The sequence below is a fragment of the Megachile rotundata genome, chromosome 14 (assembly GCF_050947335.1).
Source record: "Megachile rotundata isolate GNS110a chromosome 14, iyMegRotu1, whole genome shotgun sequence".
NCBI lineage: Eukaryota > Metazoa > Arthropoda > Insecta > Hymenoptera > Megachilidae > Megachile > Megachile rotundata.
Genome location: NC_134996.1, coordinates 9,204,273 through 9,228,469, shown reverse-complemented (window position 1 = coordinate 9,228,469; position 24,197 = coordinate 9,204,273). Strand labels below are relative to the sequence as shown.

Here is a 24,197-nt window from a genome sequence, read left to right as displayed (position 1 = left end):
TATGATCATACTCGTTTATTAATTTAATTTTTCCAATTATCACGAGAGCTAAATTATTGTCGACGTTATAAAATCGACACACGTTACAAAAAAAATCTACAGATTGCGAGAAAGTAATCATAACAATGCTAACTGTGTGTACTATAGATCTGTACATTTATTTCCGTTCATAATTTTCAAAATGATAATCATAATTGATGACAAACCATAATAACAGGTATCGATGATATGATTATATCCAAATGACAATTGGTAATCTCCTATCTAATATTTTACAGTTCCTTAATAATTTATTAGAAATCATCAACGGGCCTATAACAACTTGCGTGTTCAATTACACCGCAGGAACTCTCAACTTGACTGCAAAAGGAGAACGGGCTGCCTGATCGTTTTGTATCACGATTGTTCTTCACTCTCTCCTTGTACAGTCATGGTTCAACAAGCCGCAAAATAGAAGCGAAATATTAAACAATGTTATATTTGCGCATAGAATATCAATACTTAGATACTAAGCATCAGAATGCGCAATTAACGTGAATATCATATAATACAAAACCCTTGTCCAATGAGCTCTATTTTGTCAAACCATTAATGAAATTTACAAATCAACTCAATAATCATTTGACGAGATATACGCATATCAACTATATCCTTAGAAGCGCTTTAAAGTACACTGGCGAGCATGGTAGACTTCCCCAGAAAACATAAGAGGTCCCACTTTTAGTTCATAAATTTTCAAATTTTAGATCTCAACAGTTTGTGAAGTTGAAACTCAAAAATTTGGAAATTTAATTTTCAGTTTACATATTTGATCCCCCAAAATTAAAGATAGATGAGTGTTGCTCCCTCTAACCCCTATTTAAAAGAAAGCCTACATTGCAACCAACTGTACATTCTTTAAACACTATTGCAAACTAATTTCACGTGCAGAGCTGTACACCACAACAAAACATATAACGGTGAACGGGAAGACTACGCAATTGCTCATATATTGTAATTGATCCAATCCGACCCGTACTGACGTTACTCGATGAAAAAGCTCGTTGATCGATTCTAAGTAATGGCTAAGAAACATAGAAAAAGATGAATCACACAGGACACCAAGAATAGTAAACACGTACGATGGGGATGCGAATAGGAAGACTAATAACGAACTAAATAATTTCCTCATTACGGGTGTCGTTTCTTTATAAATTCACATACGTTTCCTAATTTCCTCGCTTACATATATGCGTGTTAAAGCATACACGATAATGGGACGAACACGCACAGGCGCACACGCACTTACACAAATATCATTCTTCTACGCTGAAAGAAAGTTTCTGTGATGTTTCGACGCGAGAATAATTTAAAATAGTAGGCAAGCACGTAATCAATGACGTTATACAGACGGTATTGAACAAGGAATCACCCTATGGTGTTAGAAATTCAATTTATACGTGAGAACGATTACTCGGTATTCATGTAAATCTAAAACACCATGCCGTGTTTAACATTAATAAGTAAACGCTAACCGATCCTTCTATATATACATGTACACCTTAATTATGTATACAATAGAACGACCCTTCCAAGAGTCACACCTTTTGTTTTACGAAAATGAAACTCGGACGATTTCGAATAATACTTAAAAGTAAGTACACCAAACGATTTGTGAACTTACAAAATTACCACGACTTCGAACCAGTTAATGACCGATCTTTTTTTCCCATGATGTTCCATAATTGCTACGAGGAATGAGAACATAGTAAAGAGATAAACAGTGACAATTCCCCAATGGAGTTTGATCGTCTGCACCATTTTGTTTCCACTCACACTTCGCATCATGTATATCACGACAATTATATTACAGGACGCTCCTTTTGTTACGCACACATCCTCTTAGTTTAATTATGGAATTTGAATAATTCGTGGCTGAATAAATCGAAACTGCTCGTCGATATCGAACCGAATCGAGCGGTGATATTGTTCCTCGAACAGACACGAAATCACTATACGTTAATGTTTAAATATACGTTCGGTGAGCGGACTTTCTGGTAGCGAAGTCCACGACACTCTTTTTCCGGCAAAGAGAACAGAGAAATTTTGTGTTTTCAAGTTTGAAGTTCCGTAATGGTCGTACACGACTTTGTCCCACAAAACTCATACGTGGGGATTCGTCGAGGTACTATTTTGTAAGATGAAAAAAGTTCGAATTTCAACGTCACTTCATACTTTACACTTCTTGCAAGATTTCGGGCAACATCACGAAGCGTACATTCTATTTATTTCGTGTTGGTAACGTTCTTGTACCGCTTTTCTCTTCAACTTGAACGCGGCTGTCACTAGTCCCATGTCCGGTGACCATTGTTCCGCACACAGTTTCACTGCACCGGGTATCTCAAATCTTTCCAGCTTGCCTAGATAACAAATTACAAACTCAAACCTCGCACAATGATATTCCACAGAAATTCTATGATACTTACATTTTTTGGCTTGCTCAATCAGTTCCTGTAATACCATCTTCTCGACTTCAGGATTACAACAAAGTTCCTCGATGGTTTTTCCCTTGTATCCAAGATTAGAGGCGATCTCTTCCAGATAATAAGTATTGGGTACCACTAATGCCACTGTGTGAGTCTTGTGTGAGTCTCCGTAAACACAAATGTTTTCTACGACAGGACAGGTCTTCAACTCTGCTTCAACTTTGCCCAGGGACACATATTCTCCAAGTTGTAATTTCACTAAATCCTTCTTTCGGTCTGTAAAGTACATTTCAGTTCATTAGAAGAAAGTAATTAACCAAATATATAAAGTTACTGTTTGAACTCCAACTGAGTATTCTAACTCATATATTGAACCATACCAATAATCTTTATGGAACCGTCAGAATGGAATTCTCCAATATCCCCAGTTCTGAACCACTGCTTCCCATCTTCTTGGAAGAAGTCCTCTTTCGTCTTATCTGGTAGCTTGTAATAACCAGCCGAAACATTTGCACCGCCAATAACGATCTCTCCTCTGGGATGTGGTGTATCTGTGACTCTGTAACCAGCTTCTTCCCAATTTTCTAAGCGGATGTCGCAAACCGTAGTCGGTGCTCCAACCCTTCCTGTACTTCTGTCGTGCACTAGAAGATAAAATAAACCATAGAATTAAATTCATTCAGTAAAATAGGTCTTTGTGCAATACATACCATCCATGACAGTTGCGCATGAAGTTGTTTCTGTGAGACCATATCCTTGTGTAACAGTGACACAAAGACAGATCTTAACCTGGGTGTGCGTATCTGGGGTTAGAGGCGCACCACCGCAAAGTATAAGCCTAACTTTTCCACCAAGGACTTGTCTTGCAGCTCCAAAGATGTATTTATCAAAGAAAGGTGTATCATAACCTCGTTTGGCCCATTTCAGTTTGTACTGATAAGCAAAATGGAAGATCGCTTGCCGGAAAGCACCTGACTTCTTTACCTTCTCGTTTATGCCTTTGGAGATGCGGTCAAGAATGAGCTAAAATATGCATAAGCCATTATAGATTTTATTTATAGTACACTGCAAAGACTAATTATGAAACTTACTGGTACTGCGGTTAAACAAGTTGGATGCAACACTGAGGCATCACCCTTGGACCCTCTCTGAATTTTGCTACTAGAATCAATCATTGTAAGAGGTGAACTGTATCCAATAGGTACGCCAGTCAGTAGACACACACTCTCAGCAAGAAGTTCAAACACATGGGCCAGAGGTAAAAATCCAAGGAAAACATCATCTGATCTAATTTCCACAGCATCACAGAATGCCTTCATTGTTGCTATGATGTTTGTATGAGACAAAAGTACACCTTTTGGCACTCCAGTTGAACCAGATGTATACATTATAATTGCGGTGTCATTGGCCTGTGGTGGGGACATTGGTGCATTTGATTCATTACCTTTCTTGATTACTTCAGAATATGATATGAGCCTCACACCATCCTAAAATTAACCAGCAATATTTACAAATTAAAATATATACTGCGATAGTCAATGTTAACCCTAACATTACCCAAACTAAAAACTAATTAGTGAAACTTTCAGTAGTTCCATTGTGGCAGTAATATGTTAATTCAATCATTATGCAGAATTCATATTCAAATTCTACTGTTATGAATAAAGAATAGAGTGTAACAGGGTATAAGTAGTACATCAATGAACAATTGGAACTAAGCATCGTTATTTTGCATTTACATACTACTCTGACTCACAAATTCCAATAAATCCTCATTCTTTACTGTCGACGATTAAAATTGTACAAATAAGAGATGGGATTTATTCAAACTTTTTTGGACATGGTATTTTTTGGAAGCCAATGACGTACGAATATAAATTGAAATGTCCATGTATGTTAATGTCGAAATACTGACCTTGAAACCGGTAGTATTGGTCGGTTTCAACTGATCTTCCATGTAAATGATCGTCTTAATTTCTGGCACCTTGTCGAGGAGTCGTTTGAACTTTGGCAACAAGTCGTGACTGGTAATCACTGTATCGACTTCGGTCTCATTGATACCATGCGCGATAGCATCATCGCCTAACGTCGCATAAATGGTTACCACGGTCAAATTTTGCTTGAAACAACCATAAGCTGCTATCATCCATTCTGCTCTGGTCTCAGCAAAGATCACAATGTTCTTGCGAGTCGTGAGACCAAGTTCCCTCAAGCCACGACTAAAGGAAGTCATCAACCTATTAACTTCCGTGTAAGACTTCCATTTGTAATCTCCCATTTTGTACTGCAAATGAAATGGTAATACATGTTATTCCTTTATTACATAAATTATGTAATAGATTACATGGTGTGGTCTCAGCTTTGGAATTTGGCACCTGTTGGACTTTAGAGTTTGGGAACTTTGGAACTCTGGAATTTCAGAATGTTGGGACCTTAGAAAGTTACAAGTGGATCACTAGTTTTCGTTTGACTTTTATGTCAAAATAAATAGATCATAGCTAAAAAATGTCTACGCACTAAATGCAATATGCATAGAAGTTATAATTTCTTTTTTACAAGAACCCTTAAGTTGTACAATAAAGCTTTTCCTATGTAATCTTGTTTTTGTCAGAGATAACTATCAGTTCACTCATTCCAGGAAGTAATTAGTTATCTTAGATTTAAAATATGATTACCACTGGAATAGAACATGAATGATCACAAATTAATGAAGGCAACTTTGAATTAAGTTGTCAACGTAAAGGTTAATATTAAGAAATCTTATTTCATAATAAGCTCTCCCACACTTATTATTTAAAGAATTAGCATGTTCAAGATTTTCACTTGTCATGACATTAATTACTGGTTTGTTATATAAACTCGTTCATAATGAATGGATGTTCTTACGTCAAAGGTGTACTAATCATCCGCATAGGTGGTATACTGATGCACTAAACATGTAATATCATTAGGCAACAAAAAATGTATTTTAATATACTATGTGACTGTAACTTACAGTTAAGTTGAAGCTACAATTAAAGACTGTAATATTTCATGTTTTGAGCCAAATATACTTTGCAAAAGTATGTATACATTAAAACTCTTTACGTTCCTTGTCAGTTCACAATTTGAACTCATGTATTATTGTAGGTAGATTAATTTCAGATTAGTATGATTGATGTTATCCACAAAAGCTTACTTAAGACTCAATTTCAAAGCTTAGAGACTCAAACATTCTACTTTACAACCACTATCTAAATTTCAACGCTGTATTAAACATCACTGCTTCGCAGGTTCATGATAACATGATATGTCAATACAAAAGAGTTTATTAAGATTTAAAGAGCGCTTTCAGGAGACTTTGTTGTAATTCACAGCTAACTTGTTTTTTTAAACTTGCTAGTCTGAATTGGTGTTTATGTACAGAATAAGGTAAACGCTCACAAAGCGTTCAAGTACCTTCTTAAATATTCTACCGTTAGGCTGAAGTTCATCCTCCTCCGCGAGTATCTGCCTGGTGCCAAGGCATTTTTTCTCCCTGTGCATGTTCACGACCCAAGTCATCATTTTCTCGAGCGTGTCGACCTTTTCGCGCTCGAGCATAACATGCATCGGTCCTGGGGGGTCAACGCTCCTGTAAGTGATCCTTTGCTCGTCCCTCGCGATTGGCCGTGCCTTGATTCTCCTGGAGGCCTTCTTCTTTTCCCAGGGCCGTTGCAGAATGAGATAGACCGGGAACGTCAGCAGATCGTACACATAGGAAAGCGCCTTGATCGCGTGGATCGCGCCGCTAATCCAGAAGCCTTCCATTTCCCTGCAAAGGAGGAATGAGGTTTACCAACGAATCTTATTTCTCGACTGAGATTCTTAGGATCCTTGAGGCTGGGTGCAAAGGCTTCCGGCCGTAAGCCGTTGACTTCCGGTCGAAAAAGGTTTCATTGCAAGGAAATATAGCATTAGTGATGCGCGGAGGCGGTAATACTGATTTTTATAAGTATCATTTTTGGTAATGCTATGATACTATTAGGTACAGTGTACAGTATTAGTTACATAGATTATTATAATAGTAAATGGCTCTTATATATTAAATTTGAAGTAATAATATTAGTATTAATAATTCTTACTGTTATTAGTGTTAATATTCTTACTATTATAGTGTTAATATTAATATTACTAATATTGTTATAATAAAAAATACTTATATAGAAATATTAATATAATATATTAACTGTAATATGAAAATACTAGCAGTATAAGCATAATACAAATATACTAAAAAAATAGTATTAACACTAATAAAAGAGATTTAAACTACAATAAAGTTTGCTTTGTGAATATTCACACTTTGTGAATATTTGATCATAAACAAACGCAACAAAAAAGGATTGAAATATCAATGCTTACAAAATGTTATCTTCTGGTTTGGAAACCCCAGCCAGAAGAAAACTGGTTTAATCAAAAAGAAAAGGGTAAAAGCTATCTCGAATAAACACACAGTAATCCTCAACTGATAAAATTCAATAAATAATGTACACTGTCCATTATACGCTTTCAAAATCATCGATTTTCTGTATGAATATTCCAAGAAAACAGAAAATCATGTTTCCGTATAATTGAAACTGCCACAAGCAATTTCATCCCACCAATTACATTACATAACAAATTTTCCACACAGTTGAGGATTAACAAGCATCGTCAGCCTATTGATCAAGGCACCGACGATACTTCCTGCAACTCGATCAGATCTATTAACATTGTTACGTAATCGTAATAAATGAAAGCGTATAAAGTTTTTCAAAATTCTCTGCTCGCATACTTTCTTTGTTACTTGCAAGGACGAAGATTTCGCATGCAGCGTGCAAAAATAATGCGAGTTGAGAAAATTCGAAGGCCACTGACAGAATTTTTGGCGGGATCTTCTTCAGTGCGCATTGTCTCGATACTGAATGAAGCACATGCGAACGCTGATCCGGTACGTGCGAAAGGAATGCATAAAGACAGATAAAAAGAGATATACATGTAAAGTACTGAATATTTTTAGTGTATTTTACTGGCGGAGTATACTAGGTGGTAAAATTATTTTTACAGCACGAATATGCAAGTACTCTCACTATATTGCCGGAAGTTCTTGAAATCGGCGATATAGTGAGAGGTTTTTTTGTGTAAACTGACCATTTGCAAATTTTGAAATTTTGTAACAGTTAGATCTTATGATTTATGATAAATACGTAAATTTGTTAGTAAATCTGAGAATTTGTAAATTTTTTAATTAATAAGACACAGAACTTGTGATACTGAAAATTTGAGAATTTCTCAATTAATAAATTAAAAAAATTTTGATATTAAAAATATGTAAATTTGTTATATTAAAAATCTGTAAATTTCTCAAGCCCCAAATCACAAAATTTGTGATATTAAAAATGTAAAAATTTCTCAATCAGTAAATCTAAAAATTTGTGATATTAAAAATCTATAAATTTCTCAACCCCCAAATCACAAAACTTGTAATACTAAAAATCTAAAAATTTCTGAATCAGTAAATCTAAAAATTTGTGATACTAAAAATCTGTAAATTTATCAACCCCAAATCACAAAATTTGTGATACTGAAAATATAAAAATTTCTCCATCAGTAAATCTAAAAATTTGTGAAATTAAAAATCTTTAAATTTATCAACCCCAAATCACAGAATTTTTGATACTAAAAATTTCCCAATTCCAAAATCTGCAAATCTCTAATAATAATTTGTAAACTTGAAAGTTCAAAGATTTACCAGTACTAACTTACAGAACTGAAAGTTTGAAGATTATAGTATACTCCACCAACTCTCCCAGTCTAACCTACATAACTCTACTTACGTCCCTAAGTATACTAAAGTTTTCCTAGTAGCATAAATATACTCTACGGGGTAAATTACCAGCAAAACGTAGACGTATTATCATTTCGTTGACCTCGAGACAGACAATATGTTTTCTTCATGCCACGCGACACCCTATATATAGCCGCGTCTCATATATGCACAAATACAGCGAAACGCGTGGCGTGACTGCGGTCCGGAGAGGACAAGATTCGAATATCTCCACGGACTTTGAACGTGGTTTGTTCGTGACAGACGTAATTCCCTTGAATAAATGCGTTACGATCTTTGCATTATCAACAATTTCGAATAAGATCCCTTGCACGGAATAAGGAAAGCGTGCAGTCACATTTCTTATCGCGTCGCGACGCCTAGACACTTGATAAGCTCGACTAGTTACACGGTTCGCTAATGTGGATAACCCTGTCACACATTTGACATTCGATAAGAAATGTACAATTGACTTTTCCCACCAAAGTAAATAAGGTAATTTTAAAAACGTGTTTATCTTTCGTATACTAAAAATACGACACTGATAACAAAACGTATCTTCAAAGAACTTTGATTTCGGAAAATGAAACTTTATCCCCTTGCGATGATTGTCAATCATGTGTCAGGTTATGCAATGCATTTATCGTTCACAATTATAGGCTTATGTCATATGACGAATTATGGTTTTATACGTGTTTTTCTATAGGGAATTATTTAGTCAATTTCTGTAAAGTTCATTATATGGCCAATTATAGATATGTTTGTGTATTTTGAATTAGAGAATGATCGTTATATGGCCAATTATAGAATATGTTTGCGTATTGTGAATTACAGAATGATCGTTATATAGCCAATTATAGAATTTGTTTGCATATTGTCAATTACAGAATGTTCATTATATGGCCAATTATAGAATATGTTTGCATATCGTGAATTACAGAATGATCGTTATATGGCCAATTATAGAATACGTTTGCATATTATGAATTATAGAATGATCGTTATATGGCCAACTATAGAATTTGTTTGCATATTGTCAATTACAGAATGTTCATTATATGGCCAATTATAGAATATGTTTGCATATCGTGAATTACAGAATGATCGTTATATGGCCAATTATAGAATATGTTTGCATATTGTCAATTACAGAATGATCATTATATGGCCAATTATAGAATATGTTTGCATATTATGAATTATAGAATGATCGTTATATGGCCAATTATAGAATATGTTTGCATATTATGAATTATAGAATGATCGTTATATGGCCAACTATAGAATTTGTTTGCATATTGTGAATTACAGCATGATCGTTATATGGCCAATTATAGAATATGTTTGCATATTGTAAATTACATAATGATCATCATATGGCCATTTTCAGAATTTCCCTATATGAATTATAAAATAAAATAAAGTTTACTCTATGGTCAATCATAAAATATGTTTGTATATTGTGAGTTACAGAATGATCACTATATGGCCAATTTCAGAATTTCCCTATATGAATCAAAATAAAATAAAGTTCACTATATGGCCAATCATGGAATGCCTGCATACAGTAGACTACAAAATAATTATTACGTGACCAATTATAGAATTTCCCTATGAATTATAAAATAAAATAAAGTTCACTATATATCACTACATATTAACTAGAATATATTACTATATAACAAATGATAGAATAATATACTAGTACCTGGTAAATTATAAAATACATTTATTGTTATGACTAATTATAGAATAATTATAAGAACAACATAACAATATACCATATGGCAAATTATAGAATATCTCACCATATGGCCAAATACGAAATATGTTACCATATGGCTAATAACAGAATACCTTAGAATATACATAACAGACTACTTCACTCTATGACAAATTACAGAACAATATATCAGATTATACATTGAAGATAATGTTACAAAATAATAAAATAAGTGTTTGACCTTTACCTTAATAATTCACTGTGTTCGCATAAATAAAACATGCTAGCAAAAAGAAAAGAGAAATATGAAAATTATGCAAAGTTGCACGAGCAGGCAATGTGCACACATGCTTACGTTAAAAATATCAGCAAGGAGCGAAAAAGAAGGCAGATTAGCGAGTTTAATTTGTCAACTAGAAATGTTACTAGGACTCACTGTTTATCCTCCACGATCATGGTGGCTATATCCGGTCACCGTTTATTTCCAAAAGATACTGCTACTTTAACAGTAGTCTCTTTGATGCAGATTAACGACACTGCAAGAAAAACTATTGGCAAAATCGATGACGGTTAAAGCGAAAATTTTTCTCGAGATGCATGCTTGGTCCAGGTTTTATTATTACACATCCTAGAATAAAATCGATATCGTTCTCGACGCGAATGTGTAGTTTTCGTTGTAATGAAATTGTTTCCAGTGACCTTGGATCGTTCAACGATCACTGATATCGATTTCTAAACAAAGCATTCGAATGTCAAACAAGTAGGAACAATGAGTGTCATTCGAAGGAAATTGTACACTTGACACTAAACGCTATCAGATAGGTGCTAATGTGAAATCGATTATTTGCACGTTCTGGGGAAGTTGTGAGTGAGCTGATAATCGAAGTGTCTCGAGAATTTTGGAATTCTTAGATTTGGAGTCTGAAATTAGAAACATTGGGATTTTAAAATTTTTATATTTGGAATTGGAAATTTTGGAATTTTGGGATTTTTGGGAAATTGGAATTTGGAACTTTGGGATTTGCAAATTTTGAGATTTGGAATTTTGGGATTTGGAATTTATGAATTCGAAATTTTGGGATTTGAAATTTTGGGACTCAAAATTTTGGAATTTGGAGTTTTGAAATTGGGAAATTTTGGAATTTGAAAATGTTGAAATTTGGAAATCTTGGGATTTGGAATTTTGGGATTTGGAATTTTTAGGTTTGCAAATTTTGGAATTTGGAATTTTGGGATTTGGAATTTTGGGATTTGGAATTTTGGGATTTGGAATTTTGGGATTTGGAATTTTGGGATTTGGAATTTTGGGATTTGGAATTTTGGGATTTGGAATTTTGGGATTTGGAAATTTGGGATTTGGAATTTTGGGACTCAAAATTTTGGAATTTGGAGTTTTGGAATTGGGAAATTTTGAAATTCGCCATTTTGGAATTTGGCAATGTTGAAACTTGGAAATCTTGGGATTTGGAAATTTGGGATTTGGAATTTTGGGATTTGAAATTTTGGGATTTGGAATTTTGGGATTTCGAATTTTGGGATTTGAAATTTTGGGATTTGGAATTTTGGGATTTGGAATTTTGGGATTTGAAATTTTGGGATTGGGAATTTTGGGATTTGGAATTTGGAAATATTGAAATTTGGAAATCTTGGGATTCGTAAATTTTGGAAGTTGAATTTTGGAATTTGAAAATTTTGGAATTCGGAATTTTGGAATTTGGAAATTTTGGAATTTGAAATTTTGGAATTCGGAATTTTGGAATTTAGAAATTTAAAAATTTGAAATTTTGGAATTCGCAATTTTGGTATTTGGAAATTTTGGAATTCGGAATTTCGGAATTCGAAATTTTGGAATTTGAAATTTTGGAAGTCAGAGCTTCGAAATTTGGAAACTTAGAAATTTGTGAATTTTAGAATTTTCAAATTTTGAACCTGGATTCAAAAATTTTAAAAACTCCAAAAATTATGAAGTTATATAAATATTATACTTTCGCTTTATTGACCTAAACAGAAAAATGTATTACAAATCGCAATCAAATAAAATAAAAATGACCAAAAATTAGCCCCCACATAACTCACGTAATTATCACAACACTCAGTGAATGTCCATCACAGAGACCATTTAAACTTAATTTCCACTTCCTCTTCAATTTTAACATACTCTCCCTTTCGAAATACCCAAACTTCCACATAAAAACCCGAATACCTAATTTTAATTTATAATCAAGTCTGACACCATTCAACTATAAAAATAGAATCAAAAGAAAAAGTAAATCCTGTTTAAGTTATTTACCGTGTCTGGGTCCAATGATGACGTTTACGTCGCTCGCGCTTGACTGTGTATCAAGTGTATCCGATTCAAGCATAAAAGTATGCGAAGAGCAGACTTATGACGAAACGGATACGTCATGTTAAAACAGTGAATATCGCAAACGCTGACACATCAGTTAGCAGAATATTGCTAAATGAGCCCAGGTTCGATGAACAGAGCAACTTAAAAACAACTCGAAACGTATGAACTTTTGGTATCGATACTTATCAATTCCATGTATAGTAAAAAACATGATAACACTCAATCACTTCTGATAAGCAAATTATACAGCTGGACGAAATTAAAATATTTATATTTTTTTACCAAAATAACTTGGTATATTTAGTAATACTGAGAGATATTTTTAATTGAATTCAATATTTTTGATTCGCAAAATTTTAATAAATAACTTTTTATTTTGGTGGTTGAAATTTTGGAATTTTGGGAATTTGGAAATTTTGGAATTTGGCAATTTTGGAATTTGGTATTTTGGAATTCGCTGTTTTGGAATTTGGAAATTTTGGAATTTGGAAATTTTTGAAATTTGGAAATTTTGGAATTTGGCAGTTTTGGAATTTGGCAATTTTGGAATTCGCTGTTTTGGAATTTGGCAGTTTTGATTTTTGGAAATTTTGGAATTTGGAAATTGTGGAATTTGGAAATTTTTGGAATTTGGAAATTTTGGAATTTGGCAATTTTGGAATTTGGTATTTTGGAATTCGCTGTTTTGGAATTTGGAAATTGTAGAATTTGGAAATTTTGGAATTTGGCAATTTTGGAATTCGGTATTTTGGAATTCGCTGTTTTGGAATTTGGCAGTTTTGGTTTTTGGAAATTTTGGAATTTGGAAATTGTGGAATTTGGAAATTTTTGGAATTTGGAAATTTTGGAATTTGGAAATTTTGGAATTCGGTATTTTGGAATTCGCTGCTTTGGAATTTGGAAGTTTTGGAATTCGGTATTTTGGAATTCGCTGCTTTGGAATTTGGAAATTTTGGAATTTGGAAATTTTTGGAATTTGGAAATTTTGGAATTTGGCAGTTTTGGAATTTGGCAGTTTTGGAATTTGGAAATTTTGGAATTTAGCAATTTTGGAATTCGGTATTTTGGAATTCGGAATTTTGGAATTTGGAAATTTTGGAAATTAAAAGTTTGTAATTTGGAAATTTTGGAAGTTAAAAGCTTGGAACTTGGAATTATGAAATTTGAAAATTTTGGAATTCGAAACATTAGAACTCTATTTTGAAATATATGGCAAAATAATACTAAATAACCCCAAAAAGTGTATATGAATATTAATGACTCAAGATCATGTTTTGACTGAATAGTAAATGACCCGTGCAAGAAAAAATGTAGGTTCATCGCTAGAGCGTTTAATTATGTGCGATTGTGACAAGTACAAGTCCACGGATTATAATTTACGAGCAAACAATGATTTAATATCAAAGCGTAAAGTCCTCTGTCGTGACAGATAAAGAGTATTACAGAACAGTTATGAATATTTACTTAATGATAATTCACTCGCATTGTTTCTTATGACTTTGTTAATCGATCAAGTACAATACAAAAAACTTGATAATTCATTACTTTGAATATTATATAAATTAATTAATTTTACATAACTCTACTGAATTAATTAAAAAAAATGCATGTAATCAAATTTTAATGCATCATTGTCTTCGTTCATTATAAAAAATTACTTCATTATTAAATTTCATTACTATAATTGTGTTTAATTAATAAAGTTTATGTACACATATAAATACGATAAGGTGCACGAGATTCTATGGTCTGAATTGTTTTTGTGAACGCTTGTAAACACAGAAAGAAATTAAAAAAATATATTCTGATACAATATCTCTTACATCAAACTTTTTGACACGATGTTTTAGTGTTAGTGAGCATTGGAGTAACAGAGTACTTGAATAAGTCATGAATAACACGTTAAAGTAATTATTCCAAGATAGCCTTCACACTAAAAAGTACTTCATAATAAGTAAAAGACTAGAGAAAGATACCACAAGTATTATTCAACTTAATCCATAATACAAATATAAGCAAAGGTAATAAAAGACGTAGCACACTTAAAAGTTGCGACAATCCTCGTAACACGCTTCGAATTTCACGACGTTGCAAATATCACTGTAAGATCACTGAGTGGGCAATGTCCGATATAACTTATTGATATCGGCATTTAAAGAACGATGTAGAGCCATTTATTTTGTGTATGTATAGTATTTGTTAGTATTTTAAACGTATTTGTATTTGTACCTAACTGTATTTGTTAGTTATGTTGTATAACTCACGGTGCTCTCCAAACCCCTCAACATTTTTCGATAATTCTAACCACTTTCAGCCTTTTCGACAATTTTTCCATAAATTTTATCCAATTTTAAGACAAATTACACATCACAACAAAATACAGATGTGTTACAGAGAAATAACAGAACATTTATTACAAATTCACTGGTAAATATGTAAACTTTAAACAGCTGTTCGCTGTCCGCCATGTTGGCACGCTACGCGCATGCGCACATCGGAATACCGCGTCGAAGCATCCTACCCCTAATTCGACTTGCAAATTTAATTTGTTTTCTCTCTAAAAAGTCTCCTCAACGAATATTTCTAATTGATGGGTGAATTAAATAGAAAACCCGGTTACAGGAAAAACGTGGTTTCGCATAACACGGAACCGATTAACCATATTATAGGGATGCGTATAGTAAAGTGTCCACGCGGATCCTAAGTGGAAAGTCCCTACTGATGAACTTCCTGCCAGGGGTACCAGTATAATAGCTGGCGAGCGTTCGGATGTTCCTTTATTGCTGTGTGCCACGGAGTCTCGGTCCATCGTTCAAACTCCTAACGACTGGTATCCTCTGATACCAGATAAAATTATGTAAACGAAGCAGGAAACGTATTTCTGTTCGATTCGAATTGACATTATCTTATCTAACGAATTCAACGATTTGTCGAATACCTATTGGTATATTATTCCATTATATCGGTAATATGCGTATCTCGTTAAAAAATGGCTTATTCACGGCACTTCTAGAGCCACTTGTTTCACTGATAACAGAGGTCAACGAATAAATTCCAATTAGGATCGAGAATGTGTGCAAAAAATTGTGAGAATAATTATCGAGCGTGGATAAAAAAATTATTAATATAATTATAATTATATTAATAATTTATAATTATATAAATAATTAATAATAATTATATTAATAAGAGCTGATTATGAAGAAAAAAGTTGTGAATATTATGGGTCGATTAGGATGAAAAAGACTAATGAATATAATTATTGGGAACAACAAAATGGAGAATACAATTATGGAGTGATTGTGAACAAAGTTTATTGCATTTGTTAAGGAATATCTTTGCATTTGGAATCAGATCAAATTTACATTTTAGCTGATACTGGAGATATGGGAGTCTAGGGATATTTAGTGTCATGAGTATAGAATACAGAAAGCAACTAGGAGTATAGAGATGTAGGGATGTGTGATACTGAGAGTATGGAAATCTAGGGATGTGTGACACTAGGAGTATGGAAATCTGGGGGTGTATTACAGTAGGATTATAGGACTCTAGGGATATATGACACTAGGAGTGTAGGACTCTAGGGATATGTGACACTAGGAGTATGGAAATCTAGGGATATATGACACTAGGAGTATGGAAATTTAGGGATATATGACACTAGGAGTATAGGATTCTAGGGATAGGTGACACTAGGAGTGTAGGACTCTAGGGATATGTGACACTAGGAGTATGGAAATCTAGGGATATATGACACTAGGAGTATGGAAATTTAGGGATATATGACACTAGGAGTATAGGACTCTAGGGATATGTGACACTAGGAGTATGGAAATCTAGGGATATATGACACTAGGAGTATAGGAATCTAGGGATATATGACACTAGGAGTATGGAAATTTAGGGATATATGACACTAGGAGTATGGAAATTTAGGGATATATGACACTAGGAGTATAGGACTCTAGGGATATGTGACACTAGGAGTATGGAAATTTAGGGATATATGACACTAGGAGTATAAGACTCTAGGGATATGTGATACTAGGAGCATATGAATCTATAGATATATGATACTAGGAATACAAAGATCTAGGGATACTATGACTAAAAATTTAACAACATCAGAATCCAAGAACAAGTACTAAAACCCTAGAAATCTATGATTAAAAGAATCTAGGGATATTTGAAACTGCAAGTACAGTCTAGGATCACAGTTTACTAGAAATATAGAGATATAAAAATCTAGAAATCTAAAAATACATCAAGTTTCACATTTATAGCACAACTGAACTAAAAAATAATTGCTTTTGCAAACAGTATGTGAAGCATCAACTGCAAACACTCAACAGTTTTAAAGACTTGAAAAGTACATACTTTTAGCACCTGTCATGAATAATGTATTCTAAGTACATACCGGGTCATAACTTTATTGGCGAAATGGTATAACTGTTTGACTAGTAACTCAAATATCAGGGAATCGATTCTAACTAACCGAAAAATTTTGTTTTTAATCATACTATGTCAAAAAATAACATATAACAGTTATCGACATTTAAAGATTTCAATATCACATTAATAGTTTTATAAACAAATACATTTGATACAAAGTGAACTGCAGTTATTATTATTGGGGATGTTCTGCTGCAGGGCAATCATCCTCCACCGACAAATACGTTGTTGTCACAATAAAATTGCAAAATTGAAGCACATATGTACATGCACGTACATACTGATATCATTGATAAGAGTAACAATAGTGTCCGCATGTGAGTGAATGCAGGAACGGGCGGCGCATAAATGAATTGATTTGAATGGAAGTTAATAGGAAAATTAACCGCGACAAATATGCTGTAAATCATGCATATTCTTTCCCTAATAAACCTGCCATCGTAGCAGAATACTTTAAGTCCCCGCTTTCCAGTTTGATTCGATATTGGCTGGCTTCTGAACCGTTTATACCAAGGCTACCACTTCACCATTAAAGTACCATCATATCGCGTTGCAGACCCATTTAAAAGAAGACGGATAACTTGACGTTGCGTTTATAATCCGGTGGGGAAGATTATGTGATAAGAAAGGGGTAATGAAAAGAAACGTAAGATAAACTACTTTTTGCTGCGACGAAGTCGCATGAATATGAACATTTATTTTTAACGTGTTCATTGCATGAATCACTTTATAATAATCAGTGACAGGTAAAAATTATAGAAGGTGTTGCTAATGCGTTCTAATATGTGTTGCTAATAGTGCTAGGGATTTTATTAGAGGATTCGGTGCATTTACAAGTTTATGGAATTTATGAATTTTAGGAATCTAGGGATTTTAAGGTTGAAGGATTTGGAACTAGAGGTTTGGGGATTTAGAGATTTTTGGTCTAGGGATTTGGCGATTTTGTGGTTTAGGGATTTTTGGAACTAGGGATTTAGGGATTTGGGGATTTTTGGAATTAGGGATTTAGGGATTTGGGGATTTTTGGAATCAGTGATTTAGGGATTTGGGGATTTTTGGAACTAGGGATTTAGGGATTTGGGGACTTTTGGAATCAGTGATTTAGGGATTTGGGGATTTTTGGAACTAGGGATTTAGGGATTTGGGGACTTTTGGAATCAGTGATTTAGGGATTTGGGGATTTTTGGAACTAGGGATTTAGGGATTTGGGGACTTTTGGAACTAGGGATTCAGGTATTTGGGGATTTTTGGAACTAGTGATTTAGGGATTTGGGGATTTCTGGAACTAGGGATTTAGGGATTTGAGGATTTTTGGAACTAGGAAGTTTTAATGTTCGCGCCCGAATGCTCGGTTAAGTATAATGATTGAGGTAGGGAAAGGTGATATTCACAATTTTAAAGTGGACTGTATATAAAAGTTTTACTATTAACACTTAGACGCGTGACTTATTAAGGGTCTGTCCCTTCGAAAATACAAGTTCGAATCCGTAAGTATCCGACGGTCGGAACACTACCAAGCCTCTGTGGCTGTTGAGAAATTTCTAACGCTTTTCACGAAAATCAGGAATAAGGTAAACCCTTGAAGGTTCCCCTTCCAGAGATGCTAGATATTTTGGCGCTCAAGTGGGGTTGAGAACTTTCCCTATTTTTACCATGTGACAGGCAACTGTGATGTTTTGCACAGTTTTCTAATTTCTCTGCCTGCCACATGGTTTACAACACTAACCTCGACCCGAGTCAACCCTGGCCCAACGATGGGCTGACGGTCCTACCATAAATAAACTATTATTTATGGGTCCCTAATAAGTTCTCAACATTTAATATAGGGGTTTTGTGGTTTAGGATTTTGGGGATCTGGGGATTCTTGGAATTAGGGTTTTTTTATCTGAGAATTTTGTGGTTTAGGGATTTGGGGATCTGGAGATTTTTGAAACTAGAGATTTGTGATTTGGGGATTTTGTGACATAGGAATTTAGTAATTTGGAGATTTTTGAAACTAGGGATTTTTTATCTGAGAATTCTGTGGTTTAGTGGTATAGGAATCTGGAGATTTTTGAAACTTGGGATTTTTATCTGAGAATTCTGTGGTTTAGTGATATAAGAATCTGGGAATTTCAGGAACTAGGAATTTTTGATCTGAGAATTTAGTGATTTAGAGATTTGGGGCTTTGAGAGTTTCTGAATTTACAAATTTTGAAGTTTAGGGATTTACAAAATCTAGAATGTTGTGATCTAGGGATATTTGCATTCTACAGATTTGTAAATCTAAGAATTTGTTGAATCTAGGGATTTTACAATATCAAAATTCTATTTAAATATTTGAGAATCCAAAAATTTAGGGATCTAGTGATATAAGAATCTAAATATAAAAGTTAAAGTCATATAATCTGTAAACTAGCTCACGTTGCGGCAATATAACGAGAGTCTCCTATATCAATACCCTAACAAATTAAAAAATTCATTGAATTCCATTTTAAACATTTTACATAATTGAATTTCTGCGTTCAAAATAATTGCAGTGTTTTATAAATGTAATTAGCAATGGATGTATGTCAAATCAATTAAAGTCGATGTCTTAATAGGAACTCATTTAAATATTCAAATCTGCTGAAAATATATGCATCCAGTTACTTGCATATTTTTTTTTCATACAAAAAATTGCGTTGAAACATGTGTAATGATTTTGCAATCATAATCGAAGAGTCATGGTTTACTTGCTGCTTATAGAAAGCAGATATCAAAGTCGTTGAGTTGGCATTTAAAAGTTTATCAACTCTATCCATTCATTACTTTCACTTTTCATTCAGAAACTGCAATATAGCGGGGTATTTCTTTTTAATGAAAAGTACTAGAAGGGAATAGATACGCGACATTGACCCAATTAGCTGTCGTCGAATTAATTATGAAATATGCGCCTCGAGTATGCTTTAACGCGTCCACCGGCAAAATGGACGTGTGTAATCCGACACGTTCAAATTACAATTATTCCATTAAGAACATGAATAGATAATTCATGAATTAGTTAATCATTAATTAGTTAATTTTCGAATATAATTTTTAATTTCTCATCTCATGTTACCTAACCTAACTGTTCCTTGTACCGTGACTACTGAAAAAGTACGACCTTGTCTATCACAGAGATTGTACTTTCGCAATTAAGTTTAAAAAAATTTTCAAATATCATGCAGCAACTAAATTTTTAATTTTGTACTTTAAACCTTCTTTAGAGTACAAGATTGGCATATATAAAAATATAGTCTGAATTAAATAATTGACCCTCAATAAATTATTAGTTATTTAATTCAGACTATTTATACATATATAAATCTTGTACTTCAAAGAAGGTTCAAAGTACAAAATTGTTTACTTGCTACATGACTTTTGAAAATTCCATTAATAAATGATCAACTATATTAGCTATATTTCTCTTCATGTATAAAAAAGTTAAAGAAGACCACCCTATGTAAAAAAGCGAGAAAAGCGCGTGAACTACTTTACGCAGTTTACAGATAACGAGTTTTACGACATTGAACATCGGACCCTGTATAACTCGTGTTACGCTTAAGTTGTGCCAAGGTGAACGTAGTCTACACATATAATGTACCTCGTATGTACATCATGGGTTTATGTTGTGTTTACGGTGGCTATCAAAACTAATCGCCATGTGCATTACTTCAACTCGTATTTGTCGAATTGCCATTTACACGTAAAAGTACTCCTGCACGAATTGATTATCGTAGATACAAAATGGCCGACGTAAGTCCTCGCGATTAATTTTCGATTTATACCGATAAAGCGTATCGCATAAGTGCATGTAATTGCGACGACAATTGCGCATTGTGCATAACATTAGCATGTAATGAATACCTGCACTATTTCTACGATAATTAAATATGATAAATGTTTTGAGCTAATGTGGTAAATGTGCAATGCAATGTTTTTAATTGGAAATCGATATGATTTGCTTTTCAAATTGAAATTATTAAATTTATGATTGAACTTGACCTACCGACTTGGCATCGATCGCTTCAATTTGACACGGTTCAATTCACCGCATTGAACATTCAAACGCTCGATTTAAATTTCACGAAAATTCGCGCGTTTACTTGCGACGCTGTTCAATGGTCATTTACATTAAGAGAGAACGAGTGCTCTTGCTCAACATTCCTCGTTCTAAATTTAAACGCACCCCAACTTGTGTCAAGATCATTGAAATCGGTAAGTTGTACCCTATCTGCATAATCACTAATTACTTTCATTTATAAAAGACGGAAAATCGTCCACGAAATAAAATCGAAAAAACTAACCTGAAATCTTCGGACCGTACGGACGTGATCGTACGTGATCGGACATCTTTTACTTAAATCAAGGTATGTACAAATGAAAAATATATTTAATTGCTTCATCACTAATTAAAGAATGATATTTCGAACCAGGAAGAAAGATTTGGTATAGATATGTAAACTCGACAGGAGGTTATAAACGGAAGAGCGCGATCACTGCGAAAGCATCGATCCAACAGACTGCAGATTCCGTGCTACATTCTCGTTAGTAATTTACTGTCAGCCAGTATGGAACGTGTATCGTTGCACAGGTAGTTTCATCTACATCGTCATATTACTATTGTCTTCGCTAATGAAGTATCGAATGACACTGAATACTTTCAACCGCGTAACCTTCCTTGAAACAGGAACAAATCATAGAAATTGTGAAGATGCGGGTCTTCATAAATACGTAAAAGTTTTGATGTAGGACACGTTTGACACAAACTTATTGGAGGTCAAAGTCAACTACAAGGATGATTTCCATAAAATGCGAAAGTGCCTAAATGGTGGTTAAACCGGTCCTGCATTATGATTCAACAGCACATGAAATTATTATGAATAAGATTACAGGGATTTAATATAAATGTCTTGACGCGGACTGGCGTCGCGCGTGGCACGTGTTATCGGCAATAAAAGGAATACAAACAAATCTCATCTGGTTATTTAAAATATTTGATGTGCACAGAATTAACGATCCATTGATCGATTACTTGATCACGAATTTGACCGTGAATTCGACGTGTGAACTATCGACGATGTTCTCTGCGGAAAACTGCAATCATGTTAATACTCGTATGTCGGAATAAGTGAAGAAGAACATTACCGAATAACCTCGAATCATACTGCGGTATAAGTAGCGTAATCCATCAAGTTTGAATCGAGAATGATTTAGAATCATTCCAATCGAACCATGATAGATCATTTATACATGATAATTATTAGATTTGCATACATATGATTTGAACTGTCAAAGAAAAAATCGCATTAATCACTTTGGACCGCCGTTAGTGTTGTACCAATGTACCTAGGTGTTCTGGGACCCTGTACTTAATAATTTATAAAAATCAATGTATGGTGTATTGATTTTGATTCTAAGGACTCGATTTTAATGAGGATTTATAAGAATTGCATAATTGATGTGTGATGATGTAACACGTGATATAACGCGTGGCGATGTAACATATGGTTATGTAATGTATAGAGATACAATTTGTGGCGATATAATGCGTGTACAGTTCATGATTATATAACGTAGAGATACAATATATGGCGATACAACAGGAGGCAATATAACACGTGACGTTATATCTCGTTACAATAACGCATGACGATATAATGCGTGGCGATATGAGATGATACAATATGTGGCGATATAATGCGTGTACAGTTTATGATTATATAACGTGATACAATATGTGGCAATACAACACGAGGCAATATAACACGTGACATAAATCGTTACAATATGCAACGCATGACGATATAATGCGAGGTAATATAACTCGAGACGATACAGTACGTTGTGATGCAACTTGTATTGATACAATGCAATATAATTGATGGTGATACAGCACAGTGTATAGCAAAACTAATACACACGGCAATATAGTTAGAGTCCGGTGTATGAATGCTTTTAACATCGATGTGTCCCTAGAAACAACACTATCGGCAGGTCTGATTTAAAATTTGAAAAATTGTAAACGATTGCAAATCAAAATGCTTACCTCGCGTACACAAGAGACTACCGTTACTTTTTTGGGTCTCGTGGCTTCCTGTTAACGAGTTCGACGATTCCTGTCGACTAACGAGTCGTTTTTCCCACCGTGATCAGAAGAGGAAATTATCACTATATGCGATCCAAGGGTCAAGAATGGTGTGAGTGTATGGCCGCGTGTTTGGTAACGTACATACGCACGCATGTACATATATGTAAAGGAAGAGGAACGAGGAAAGGACACGAGGAGCAGCCGATCCAACAGCGTGATATACTCCGTAGCGGTCGACGAACGACTGAATCCGTATCGTGATTAGCACGGGATGTTCTGTGAGTTATAATTTTCTGGCGATCTTTGATCTTTGGTCTCCGTTTTACGACACCAAACCGAATTCTCAGACTTGATAGTAGCCAACGCTCGTTGGGGGTAAACGTGTGACGGTGAGACAGCTGTTCGACGTATCGTCTGCACGGCATTATCAGTGATCGCGTCACGTCGAGAACGAAATAGATTCTTTTGAGATAATCGTCAACGAATGGACCTGTAATTCGTTTAAAGCATGCATCGTCCAGAATGTATTATTTCTTACAATTGCTTGCGACACGATCGATCGCTATGATCGAACGCTTCCTCGAATCTTCTGCCTACAATAACTATTCCGATGACTTGTCTATCGCCACTTGATAAGATAAACCAAAAAAAAGATTAACACCACGTGCTTTTGTACTATGAACTTGATACGATTCACCTCGTCGGCCCGATTCTGTACTCACGACAGTTAACACGTAACGCGCACTCGAGCGACAGGCTCAATATTCCCGCGAATAATACTCGAACATTGCCGTTTCTTCTTTCTGTAAGGCACTTCTTCTCGAACACATGTCAAACTTTTAACCTATCGTACATTAAGGTTTCGGGGATACTGCGTATATTTCGGCGAAACTGAACGTACCCTACTCTCCGTACGCACTAACGCCAGCGCAGAACACCGACTACTCTATACATGCTCGGTCCAGTTGCGGCCATCTTGCAATTTGCAAGCTTTAAACCGAGGAAATCAATGAAAGAAATACGACAAAATCTGTCGAAATACGATTTCAGTGAATTTCGAGGTCGTTACAGACTGTAACTTTGATCGATAGTCAAATCTGTTTACGACGTAAGCGTCGCTAGAAGGTAATCGCAATTTGGATTTGAAATCTCCCGCCAATTTTTCGATATAATTGAATGCGTGCAGTTCAACATTTTCCGCATAGGAATCGTACGATTTTAATTGATATGACGCAGTAAAGTAAAAACCATGGCAAATTGATCGAATGGATGTAGGTAAAATGGAAAAA

General features: G+C 34.4%; 1 protein-coding gene and 1 long non-coding RNA gene across 9 annotated transcripts; one reads left to right on the top strand and one right to left on the bottom strand.

Annotated features, from left to right (window-relative positions):
* On the bottom strand, window positions 1–23,803 carry Acsl (Acyl-CoA synthetase long-chain). Of its 8 annotated transcripts, none has more exons than XM_076539693.1 (9): window positions 23,447–23,803; window positions 10,452–10,563; window positions 5,904–6,258; window positions 4,381–4,749; window positions 3,557–3,952; window positions 3,176–3,488; window positions 2,846–3,109; window positions 2,466–2,741; window positions 1–2,399 (listed from the first exon to the last, which is right to left on the bottom strand). In XM_076539693.1, exons 2-9 carry the CDS (start codon window positions 10,469–10,471, stop codon window positions 2,245–2,247), a joined length of 2,148 nt encoding a protein of 715 aa, XP_076395808.1. In that variant the 5' UTR covers window positions 10,472–10,563; window positions 23,447–23,803; the 3' UTR covers window positions 1–2,244. The 8 variants fall into 8 exon arrangements, with proteins under 8 accessions (XP_076395808.1, XP_003704886.1, XP_076395810.1 ...); XM_003704838.3 differs by having other exon boundaries at window positions 10,452–10,551; XM_076539695.1 differs by lacking the exon at window positions 23,447–23,803 and adding an exon at window positions 22,867–23,433.
* On the top strand, window positions 20,280–21,791 carry LOC143265774 (uncharacterized). Its single transcript, XR_013040468.1, has 3 exons — window positions 20,280–21,187; window positions 21,254–21,411; window positions 21,508–21,791. It is a non-coding gene; the product is annotated as an uncharacterized LOC143265774 (long non-coding RNA).
* Window positions 23,804–24,197: the final 394 nt, after the last annotated feature.